Source organism: Sorex araneus, chromosome 3 (assembly GCF_027595985.1).
Source record: "Sorex araneus isolate mSorAra2 chromosome 3, mSorAra2.pri, whole genome shotgun sequence".
Taxonomy (NCBI): domain Eukaryota; kingdom Metazoa; phylum Chordata; class Mammalia; order Eulipotyphla; family Soricidae; genus Sorex; species Sorex araneus.
The window spans coordinates 28,910,008-28,922,542 of record NC_073304.1 but is presented as its reverse complement, the minus strand read 5'-3'; the positions used below and the strand labels follow the sequence as shown (position 1 = coordinate 28,922,542).

At 41.2% G+C, this 12,535-nt stretch overlaps 1 protein-coding gene across 11 annotated transcripts in view; it reads left to right on the top strand.

Moving 5' to 3' along the window:
- The window catches only part of RGS6 (regulator of G protein signaling 6), a 561,022-nt gene that overhangs the window by 20,021 nt on the left and 528,466 nt on the right, over positions 1 to 12,535 (top strand). For all 11 annotated transcript variants that reach the window (XR_008629102.1, XM_055129995.1, XM_055129998.1 and 8 more), the window contains exon 2: positions 10,021 to 10,123. Coding sequence is in view for 10 of the 11 variants with exons in the window: in XM_055129995.1 (XP_054985970.1) it covers positions 10,021 to 10,123 (103 nt within the window). In the remaining variant the exon portion in view is untranslated. The remainder of the gene's footprint in view (positions 1 to 10,020; positions 10,124 to 12,535) is intronic.

The following is a 12,535-nucleotide window of genomic DNA, read 5'->3' as shown; positions in this document are numbered from 1 at the left end:
ATTTATATTGTATTATAACATGTGAATGTTCTATTCTCTCAAAAGTAGTTCTCTCTCTTTCTCTCTCTCTCTCTCCTTTTTTTTCAGCTTAGGAAGTTTCTATTTACCTGCAAGATCATTGCTTATTTCCCTGTCTCTTGATCTCAGTGAAAGCATTTTTTATTTGTTATTGAGTATTTTGACTTTTCACATATCCTTTTTGAGGAGTTTTTCTTTACTTTCTTTGTAAAATAAAATGTTCTGTCTCTGATTTTATTATATATAAAATATATTTTGTTATATATAAAATATATTCTATGTATATTATTATTTATTATTCTGAGGGGCTAAGGGGCACAGCTGGAGGAGTTTTGGAGCTGCTTCTGATTTAGTGCTCACAGATCACTCCTGGCAGTGCTCCAGGGACCATGCAGTACCAGGAATCAAAACTGGGTTTTCTGCATGTAACGCCTGTGCTCCATCCTATTGAACGATCTTTAGGCCTCACTGCTTTTATTACTGTCTGTTTTCCCTTCCATAGAACCCTGGATCTGTTTAATCACAGTTATTTTAAATTTCCTGTCTGGTAATTTCAACATCTGTGTCATGTCAGATCGGAGTCTGCTGGTGATATGAAGCTTCTCTTCAGACTGTGCTTTTTGGTGCCTCCTAATCTTTTGTTTAAAGCCATGATGTAATTTTAAAAAAGGTTGAGGGCTGAAATGGATTGCGTGTCCAAACAAGTTTTTTTTTCTGCAGTAAGTGAGCTGGAAGTATGGTAGATGGACAGAGAGGGAAAGCTGTGTATTGTGACTGAGGTGGTATGTGCACTGGTAATGAGTAGACTTAGATTGTGATCCTGTGAGATGGTGGTTGAGGAAGACCATGGAGGTCAGGGGTGAGAGTGAGGAAATGGAAGGACCTAGAACCAACTTTTCAGATATGCAGTATTGAAGTCACTGAGACTGATGAAAGAAAAAAAAAAGGGGTAGAAGAAGCCCCTGGGAACCAGACTCAGATGCCAAAGTCTCCAGAAATGAAGACACCTGAACAGGAAGGAGATAGAAAATTGCCTTGAGGATGGTCATAGGTGGCTGAGTCAGATGGTCTTAGCATTGCAAGAATGGCATCACTTACCTTACTTCTTGGTATTAAGATCTGGGTGGCGCTAATGGGACTGTTGAGGAGGGGATATTTTTCCCAGGGAATCCAGGTTTCCCTTAAAGTCCAGAAGGTCAGATTTCAGAGAGGAGAAGTACATAATCGTTATACTTTTCTGCAAAAGAAGAGCATAAGGGACTTAGGAAGAGCCATGAGGGAGCTGGTGGGGTCTAGAGGTGCCCAGAGCAGCAGCAGCAGTGTGTATGTGTGTGTATGTGTGCACACATGTGTGTATGTGTGCATGTGTGTGCACGTGTGTGTGTGGGGGGTGGTTGTTCAAAGTCACAGCTTCATAGGAGGGGGTGCCTTGGAAGATTAGCCGTGAAATCCCTGTTCGGTGAGCAACTTCCAACTTCTTCCTACCAGCTTAATTCTAATGGCATTGTTTAATGTGGGGGATGCAAAAGTATTTTTCTTTGTAAGCAGCATTGGTAAATTAATTTTTTTTGGTAAATTAGTTTATTTTGACTGTCACACAGCTTTGGCCCCTTAAAAAGTTCTCTTTTATTGATCTGTTTTGTGATAGGTTTGATATTGGGAAGTCAACTTCTCTGACACCCTAGAAAATAGAAAAAAAGGAACACACATATAGAGGACCTGCTATATACCACTTGTCCTAGATATCAGCAGTGTTGAATACTAAGTAGTTGATATATAGAATGAATGTATGTACTAAACATAAGCACAGACTTGCATATTGCATATTTACAGAATTTTGAGTGTTTCATTGGGTAATGTCACTGGCCTCCAGGACTGACATGCCATGGAATGTCCATGGGCATCAGATCATCCTGCGTTTGAATTTTAGTGACTTGATGGAAAGGCGTGTTACTTTGGACAAATTCTTTATGTTCTGGAGTCTGCCTCGTCTCACACAGGAGGAGCAGTAGCCGCTACCTGTGAGCATGGTAAGACCTTGCCCAGGCCCAATTGTGCATGGGGTTCAGTATTGTCATGCCTACCTAAGAGAGGAAGAAGCTGAAGCTCAGGGAAGGGGAGTAAATGGAGCTCATGGTCCTGATCACCAAGGTGGCATAGCTAGGATTGAGAGCAAACTTCTGAGCTCAGCATCCCTAGTTGATCCATGGCAGTGTGTCTGCCAAAATCCAAGGGAAAATAACCATACAGTAGGCATCATGGAATAGGACAGAGTGATGAGGTGAAAAGAAGTATGCTCTGCAGAATTGAGGTCAGTGTTTTCCCAGGTTGTCTGTACTTCCAGGTCACCCTGGGGAAACATGTGAGGTAAGAATCCAAGGACCACCTGAGATGCCTGGGATGAGGATTCCTGAAGCATTGGACTAGGAATTCCTACACCTTTAGGATTCCTTAACCTCCAGGAAATTCTGAGATCACTAAACTGATTTCAGATCTTTAGACCAACTGCTGGGAAACACCAGATTCTGACGGAACCCTGAATGGATTAAATGTTTATATGCCAGTAAACTAAATTCTGGTGCCTGGCATTGCCACCAGAATTGGACCTGAGGGGTAAAACTCTGTGGGTCTGTGCTAAGATTCTAGCTGCGTTACCTGAGAGAGCCAAGCTGTCAGGGAGCATCTGAACATCACGTTGACAGCGTCTGCCATGACACAAACTTTGGTTTGTTCTCTCAAGCTGCTGCTCTTCCTCCTTTCCCCTGGAGGATCCTGCCCACTCAGTCAGGTTAGGCCTGTATAAACAAGTTCCATTCCTGACCAAGCACACATCTTGTAAAAAAAATTTTTTTTGATGTGCTCAACATTGCTGATGTTAAAAAAAGAAAAAAATGTCCAAGGACCAAACAAAATCCTGTTTTTTTAATAGGCTAAGGCAAACCACATGACTCTGAGATAATAAGAAACAAAGGAAAGACCATCAGCAGAGATTCTTCCTTGGCAGCTAATAGCACTGGACTCTGCTGCAGACAGAGTTTGAGGGCTTCTCTGGCAGTTGATGAAGGGTCGGGCACTCTGAGCGGCCAGCATGTTCTGAAGACTATGAACTGCACTCAAAGATGATTGTAGGGTGTTGTAGTACAACTGGAACAACCTCCTTCCTTGTCGTGCATCAGAACCATCTATGAAATTTGTTAAACTGTGGATGGCTCTATGTAAGGAGATTTGAGAGTTGGCGGGGTGGGGGTGGGGTCAAGGAGGCTTCTTAAAAGAGTCTGATGAAGTCACTTGAGAATTACACTTGACCCCGAACACTGATGGAGAACAACATACCAAGCAGTGCTTTCCTTGCTAGGGAATTTGCCTGCCATCTTTTCTTCCACTTTCCAAACAAGTCTTGTAAACACAGGGTTCTCCTAGGGTGGATAAAGAGCTGGAAGTATCAAATGGGATTGTCAGTTGTCAGCATGAGCCTTGTTGGGGTCAGAGTTGAGGCGTGATCCCTGGTCTTGCTTCAAAGCCACCCTCTTTTTAAATTTTTTTTAAATTATGGATGTCCTCTTAGCAAGCTCTGTTCTCTGTTGTCTTTGCTTGTTCCAGCAGAGAGGCTGGTGTGAGAAGAAAAACAACTGGTGTTGATTGTAACTGCAAACTATAACTGTGATGTAAGTTTGGAGTAAATTGCAGTCCTGACTTTCTAAAGATTTCCTAACCTGAGTCATAAAGCTGAATTATTCTGTTATTCAGGGTCTCTCCTCATTCTCCTTTCCACCCTCCTACAGACTTCTTCTTAACTAAATTGCTCATGGATTCCAAAAGTGAATTTCTGGACTTAGGGATAGCCCAAATTTGTGAATGCTGGGGGAAAGATATTTTCATTTGTGTTTCCTTAGGTTTTGATTGATAAGAAGCCTTCTTTGCTGGAAGGTTTAGAACGGCTTGTGTGCCACATGAGTGTTCCAGAAGGAGCTCGCCATATCTTGGTGGATTATAATCAGTTCTCATTCCCTAAAAGGTACTTGAGTATCTTCTATGAGCCAGGCCTTGCTCTAGGTACCAGGGATAGGGGGGTGAGCCCCACTGACAAGGGCTTGGCTCACGCAGAACTGGCCCTTCAGTAGAGGGGATTCTTGACTAAATGCATGACTAAATGCTTTGTGTGAATTCCCATAGGCCTGGATTTTGTTATTTCACTTTCTACACTATTTCCTGTTTAGTCTCCTCAAAATCAAATTATTATTGTTCCTCACTCCCTGGATGTCTTCTACTTCTGGGGGTGGGGGGTTGGGTCTATATTTCCAAGGCTGTGCTGTCCTCTTATACCTCTCCTAGACTTCCGTCTACCCTTCTGCTCAGATCTTAGCTGCCACAGCCCCGTCTCCACCTCTCCTATCCTGGCATTGTCATAAATGAATACCTACACTCTTGACTACCCTGCATTTATGGACATGTCATCACAGCTCCTGGACTCTGCACATGTTAAGCAGAGCGCATCTTGTCTGAGTTATGTTTACATTTCCAGGGCCTTCCGGGGAGCTTTATAAAAGCGGGATATTGCAGGAATAAATGTTGAGTCCTGCGGCACCTAGTGGCAGATGGAGGGATTGCATCATGGGGAGGCCTCTGAGTCATTCTTCCCGAAATGTGTGGCTTTTGGAGAAGTCCAGCATGAACGCCGTCTGCTGCCATTAATAGAGATGGGCTAGGATGTGGGCAGCCACAATAGAAAGAAAGAAAGAAAGGAAGTAGCATAAAATATTCTGATGAGCCTCTGAAAGAAACTTGGAAATGTGAGGTCAGAGCTGGAGGGAATTTAAATGATGCTGATTAAAAAAACAAAATCATTAATGTTGGCTTTTGTGTCACACCAGGCAGTGCTCAGGGCCTATTCCTGCTGGTTGTGCTTAGGAGTGACCCCTGGGTTCTTGGGGGATTGCATGGTGCTGGGTGTTGAACTGGGGTTGGCCACATGCAAGACAAGCGTCTTAACTTCTAGTCCATCTTTCCAGCCCCAGGATGTAGATTTGTGGCCTGGTAGGTTGACAGCCATTTGTCAGGCAGTGGATCCAGACTTCCAAGTTCAGTGGGCTGCCTACTGTGTTAGAACTGAACTTTGTGACAGATAAGGAAACAAAAGCACAGAGACGGGAAGTCACACAACTAGTGAGTGGGTTTAGATTGATTCAGATGTAGATTAGCCTAATGACAGATGCCAGCTTGTAACCACTAAGCTCTCTTGTCTTAGAGATTGTGAAATGCATAACCCTAACACATGTTTAGTTTTCCTCTTTGCTCACTATGAATCGTTCTGGGGGAGTAATATTTTTGAAATGTTTTCTTTCAGAAAGACATATCTCCAAATATTAAAAGTTTTGGAACTATTTACTGGGTGCCTATGCAAGTGATATATATACAAATATAATTATATATAGTTATATATATACATGTTTATATGTAAAACTACGTTAAAGAAGGATTTGTTTTTCTTTCTCATTAAATTAAAATGCAGTAGTGTATCAGGAAGGGTGCTTGCCTTACATGTCATTGACCTGGGTTCAGTCCCAGGAACCTCATATGGTCCTCTGAGCTCCACCAGGAGGGATCCCTGAGTGCAGAACCAGGAGTGATCACTGAGTACAGAGCTCCTCCTCCACCCAAATACTGCTCTCTTTGTTTTATTAATTAAAAAAATTATGCTATATTGTCACTGTCACTGTCATCCCCTTGCTCATTGATTTGTTCTAGTGGGCACCAGTAACGTCTCTTATTGAGAGACTTATTGTTACTGTTTTTGGCATATCCAATATGCACGGGTAGCTTGCCAGGCTCTGCCGTGCAGGCTCCATACTCTCAGTAACTTGCCGGGCTCTCCAAGAGGGGCGGAGGAATCAAACACGGGTTGGCCGCATGAAAGGCGAAAGCCCAACCGCTGTGCCATCGCTCCAGCCCCATACTATGTTGTAATCAATGAAAATGAGTCTTTTAACTTTATGAGCCCTAAGTTTATATATAAAACATATATAACATATATATATATATATATATATATATATATATATATAGGTTTGGGCCATGCCTGGTGGTACTTAGGACTTAGGTTTATTCCTCGCTTTACTCTCAGGGAGCACTACTTCTGGATGTACTTGGGTAACCATGTGGGATGCTGAGGATCAAAGCTGGGTCAATCCGTGGGAAAAGCAAACACCTTTCCTCTACCCATGTTTTAACCTCAAAAATGTTAAAAAACAGGAAAAATAAAATAACTTGCCTGAACTTTAATTTGTTCAAGCGGGCACCAGTAACGTCTCTCATTGAGAGACTTATTGTTACTGTTTTGGGCGTATCCAATACGCACGGGTAGCTTGCCAGGTTCTGCTGTGTGGGCTCGATACTCTCGGTAGCTTGCCGGGCTCTCTGAGAGGGACGGAGGGATTGAACTCAGGTTGGCCGCATGAAAGGCGAATGCCCAACCGCTGTGCTATCACTCCACCCCTGATATTTTCTTTATACTGGATTGGGCTGGATCCGCCCCTCTTGGAGAGCCCGACAAGCTACTGAGAGTATGGAGCCCGCACAGCAGAGCCTGGCAAGCTACCCGTGTGTATTGGATATGCCAAAAACAGTAACAATAAGTTTCTCAATGAGAGATGTTACTGGTACCCGCTCGAACAAATCGATGAGCAACGGGATGACAGTGACAGTGACAGTGAACTTTAAAATCAGTTGAAGGGAATCAGAAACAGAGGGTTTTCTACTATCTAGGCTCACTCAAACTCTTAATGTAGAGATTTGCATCTACATAGCTGTTTGAGATCCATATCATGGACCAGCAGCCTGCTCTCACCCACACGTTTCTGCTCAGTGTGTGTGTGTGTGTGTGTGTGTGTGTGTGTGTGTGTGTGAACGTGCGTGCGTGCTCGTGTGTGTGTGTGTGTGTGTGCATGCGTATGGGGTGGAGAGGGCCAGGGATGGGAGATGGGAGGGCTGACACGATTGTTTCTAGGTCATTTCCAGTCTAGCTGTTATAGCACAGATTTCTAGGTAGAAGATAATATGCTCATTAAAGTGAAAGTGTTCATTTTAGGATAAAGCAATAGAAACCCCAAATAGCTCTGTTACATAGACAAATGAGCATACATAAATGGACTCAATTTTTGTTTTTCATGTTTTTTCATATTCTGTATTAAGGCAAAGGAGTAGGCCAATAAACAGTTGTTTAAAACAAAGCAGTGCATTGTTCATTTATCTTTAGAAGCCACTGATGAGTATAATAATCAGTGTTTAATGTTATACCTTAGGACTAGAAATACTGATATTACAGAGGGTAGAGATAAAAGAATACTCTTTGTCTTGTCATGTTATCTAACTTCCAAAATGTGCACTAATTCACAGGAGGTGAAGAAAGCAAGCCACACTATTCAGATGGGTGTCTTCGGTAATTAAATTCTTAGCATAAATTACAAATTCCCTTTTCTTCCCCAGCTTCTGCCCAAATTTGTTATAATGGAATGACCTTTGATACTGTTACTTCATAATAAAATGTTTTCTGAGTTTTTAGTTTAAATTGAAATGGCCTTTTCTGTCAAGTTTGGTATTTATAAAAGTTTCTTTGATGAAAGCCTATGAATTTTGTGTAAATAACCCAGGCAGACTCTTAGATTAGTGATAACATTTGTGGAAGAGTTTTATGGCTTTATAGGATCTTTTTACACTCAGCGATTTGGTCCTTACCTGAGAGCAGTCAGGGGGATTTGCATTTTATCGATGAGTGCTGTGTCAAAGAAGATGCCTGGGCTTGTTCTGGGTGCAGAGTAGGAATCCAATATGTCATATTGTTTTTATAAAATTTTTTTGTGGGCATAGACACCTAGCAGTGTTTAGAACTACTTTCCACTCCATACTCAGCTGCATATCACAGAGTTCCTAGAATTGACCTGAAGTCTCCTGCTCACAAAGCATGCATGCCAGTCCTTTGAACCACCAGGAGGCTTATTTTAAAAAGAAATTAAAAAGGAAACCCCAGTAGGTTATTTAAATTGCTTAAAGTCACACAGTCAAACAGTGTCTCATCAAGAATTGAACTTGCTTCTTTGCTCAAAAATTCTATGTGCTGCTGTTGTTTCACTGACATGTTTCCCAGGTTTTAGAAAGAGCAAATCGGATTGGGATGGGAGTTGGCTTGAAGAGCTGGATCACACATGTTCTGAACCATGTGGGCTCAGTCTCAAACCCACATGGTCCACAGGCACCACTGAGTGTGCCTACCCCCCAAAAGAAAGCTGTGGCTGAAGTGTATAGCTTAGTAGTAGAACATTTGCCTGTGTGTGGTCCTGAGTGTGGCTCTGGGTTTGGTCACTGGAACCATATACATAAAAGTCAAAGATACTTAATTTTTCTTAGTGGAGCTAAAAATTCACAGAATTAAAATCCAGACATTTTACTTTAATTTTTGAATAAAATTCACGCTTACTTAGGTTCAAATAAAATGGATTTGCAAAACTTTTTTTTTTCATTTTTGGTCACACCTGTCACACCTGGTGATGCACAGGGGTTATTCCTGGCTCTGCACTCAGTAATTACCCCTGGCGGTGCTCAGGGGACCATATGGGATGCTGGGAATTGAACCTGGGTTGGCCGTGTGCAAGGCAAACGCCCTACACGCTGTGCTATTGCTCCAGCCCCTGCAAAACTTTCTTTACCAAAAGTAACAACAATATTTTCTCATTATTCCTGAGTAAATCACAAAATGGTTATTTTTGCAAGTTTGCCAGATTTTGCTTCTCTATCAAGATGTGGCATCCATGGTGTCATGGTAAATGCAGTAAGCAGACATATAAGTTGTCTGTATGGGACTTCTGAACTAGCTTTGTGATGGAGAAGATACTAGAAGCTCTATAAGGTGAAGTGGACAGCCACAACCAGAAGATTGTCAAGGGACTTGATGCTTTGAGACTAACTGCTTCCTGATGGCACCTCAGTGCTGCCGCACACTTCTCTGTGATTTCTGCTGTGGCGGAGTTATTGTAGTCATTTTAGACCTTGTATTTCTCTCAGAATGGGTCCAGTTGTTGGGTATTGTGCTGTCAGTTCTGTGAAGAGATACAGTTGATAGAGGGGAGCAATGAGCACATTTTATAAAATATTGCCCTGAAACTCACAACTTTACCTTTGACTCTTAGGAGCATTTTATGTAAATTATAAAGATCTGGGAGGCTCAGTGGCTAAAAATTCGTGACTTGAAAGTCTGAAACCATGAGTTTGATTCTTGTGCCATCTCCAGGTGATGAATGAAGACCCAGTGACTGGCTACTCTTCACATTCCTACCAGTAATGGATAAGAAATCTGATTTCTATACACTTTGGCCAATGGTTGATATTTTATTTTTTAAAAATTACTATTTCTAGTATGTATGGAGTGGGATCTCCTTGTTTTTGATTTATACATTGCTGATGATAAATGTTATATTTTAATGCTCAGAAAGGAGCTTTGGTTAAGTCCAAATCAACATGTGAATGATTGGCTTTGTCGTCCTGGAGATTATTTTACTTTTTGGGTCACACCCAGTTATGCTCAGGGGTTACTCCTGGCTCTTCACTCAGGAATTACTCCTGGCAGTGCTTGAGGGACTATATGGGATGCCAGGGATTGAACCTGGGTTGGCTTCATGCAAAGCAAATGCCCCTCCCCGCCGGCCCCCTCTGCCCCCCCCGCTGTACTGCTGTACTGTCGCTCAGGCCCCTGGAGATTATTTTAGGTTGACTTGCGATCACCCTTAGGGTGCATGATTTAGGATTAGATGCATGTTGGTGGATTAACACTACAGTCATTTCCTAATTCCCTACATTTTTTGTAATGCTGCTTAAATTAATAAGGAGAAATAAGAAATTGCATCATATTTGGTTTCTAGGCACCTGTCAAAAGATAACTTGGTTCTTTGCATTTCAAAGCTTTCTTTATATAGTTCTTTTCTCTCTTAATGGTCTGTTCATTTACTCTTGCAGTTTGAACGAAGACGCCAGGATGGCTCAGGGTTTCGGGGATCAGAAAGCAGTGGGGATTGCGGACCCAGAGGACAGTTCTCCAAATATGATTGTCTACCGCAAAGTAAGGTGTTTGGTTTCATGCTTGGGGTGCTACAGTTGTGTGTATTTGCATGCTGTGGTGTATTGGTTCAACAAATATCTTCTTCCTAAATTGCTTTGTCTAGTAAATGAATAGAATTTTCTTCTTGTATCATTCTATTCAATTCTGAAATTCAAGCAAGTCAGTTTTGCCATGAGTGGTATAGAGTACTTAAAAGGTATATGGTGCAGTTTAGTTTTCTTAACGACTAACAGTTGTCTAAGCAATGCAGATGGAGAAGTATTCTCTTTTGGTTCATCTGAGTAAAAGCCTTAGTGTAGCATTTATTAATAATTTTTTTCCAAATCCATAATATATGCAAGGTCTGGTTTAGATCTTGTGGGAGAGGAGGATGTATGTGCAGTGATAGAAGATGTACATAACTTACTGTAATGGAGTCTGAGTCTTAATTTCTGAATGATAAGTGCAAGCAGATTATTGACTGGTATCTCAGAGGAGAGAATGTTCACTTCTGATGTCAGAGGTCAGGAATGGACCTGAGGGGGAGGATTCTTTGAACTCAGTTTTCAGGAATTGGTAGGATTGCTTTCTGCAGAAAAACTGAAAGGAGGAAAAAATCAACATTCTAGGGTCAAGCTGCATTGAGAAGAGACAAGTGCTAGAAAATGCAAAGAACACCAGAGCAGGCAAGCTTTGGGCATAGGATAAATGAGTAGGAGTAGGTGAGGTGAGATTAGGAGTGAGAGGTTAAAATGGTGTCAGGTTCTAAAATGTTGAATTATGAGCAATTTAATCATGCAACAGTTGTGCCAGGAATTGTAGAAGCAGTTTCTCATTGGGATTATGAGCTTGCCCTCATGTGCCAAATGCATGGTTGTCAGAGTAGATCGAAGACTCTGGGTGAGGGAGCAGTGCGCACTTCTGTGTTGGTGAGGAAGCTTGGAGTTTGCTAATCTCACAGGGGAAAAATTGAGTGCAACTGTGCTGAGGAATTAAAAGACTCCAAATTAAAAATGATTTGAAAGCTCAATAACTAAAATCAGGAGGTAAAGAGAAAATCAAAGATGACCATATTTATGACCTTGGGTGATAAAAAAACACATTGAAACTCTTAATCTTATCTGGGGCATTTGGGAGATTGTGTTTTAAAGGAAGAAATTTTGCCACATAATTCTTATTTGTGCATGTGCTGAATTTGAGGAAGTACCTGACTCTTATTATGCCTTTTGTTTAATGTTTATGTGTTTGTGAAATTTAACCTAAATATATTACATTCTAATAAGGGGTATGAGTTAATGTCTGTTTATTTTGCTAATTCTGAGTAGTTTGGATTCTGCCAGACTCCATGTTCAGTCTATGTTAATCATATGTGCAATGCTGAACTAGATATTCTTGCACCATCAATATGGTAATTTTTCTTTTTTTAATCTTTGTAAAAATAAAATCTTAAAATTATTCTTGCTTTGGGTGTCAACTTCCTTAGTCCCTTGCTTTCAATGATTACATAGGCCATCTCTAAGGGAGATACTTACTGAGTTGTAGCAAAGAATAAGTAGATCAATGGAGCTAAGTAGTTAAGCATACAAATGATAGAATGATGCTTAGCCACAATTTTTGGTTTTTTTGTTTTTGCTTTTTGGGTCACACCCGTCGATGCACAGGGGTCACTCCTGGCTCATGCACTAAGGAATCACCCCTGACGGTGCTCAGGGGACCATATGGGATGCTGGGATTCGAACCCAGGTCGGTCGCATGCAAGGCAAACGCCCTACCCGCTGTGCTACCACTCCAGCCCCAATTTTCTTTGTAAGCTACCCCAAACTGAGAAACCCTGTGTCACACTTATAAGAACTTGGGCATTGAAGTTTGCTTGGGCTTTTGAAGACTTTGATTGAAATAAAATTTCCACCACTTCCTAGTGGTGTAACCTAATGACAACTAGTTCACATCTGTGAGTCTTTATTTCTAACAACCACCTCCAGGAGAAGCTAGAAGAAAATAGGTGCTAACTCACGAAGTTCTTTTGAAGATATGTTTAGATAGAGTCAATAAGACATTATACATCCCATTTGGCTTGGAAGTTGGAAATGTTTCTGATTCTTTTATATCTGTAGATCTTTGAGACAGTGGCTCGTGGAGAAAAAGCAATGGTAAAATGTATTAATGTTGGTACTGTTTGTAACTTGACTAAGGCACACTTCTACAGCAAATTACTTTTTTAAGACAAGAGAATATAAATATTTATATGTTATTCATGATATTGAAAATCCATGGATTATTATAGGTTAATAAGAAAGATAAAGGTCAGGTAATGCAAACACCTTTCCATTAGAATGTTTGGCATTATGTTGAAAGGAAAAACTTCCCACAGGTTTTGGGGAACTTAATATTTATTTTTTAGTCAGTGGGAGGGCGACATTTTCCAAAATTAAA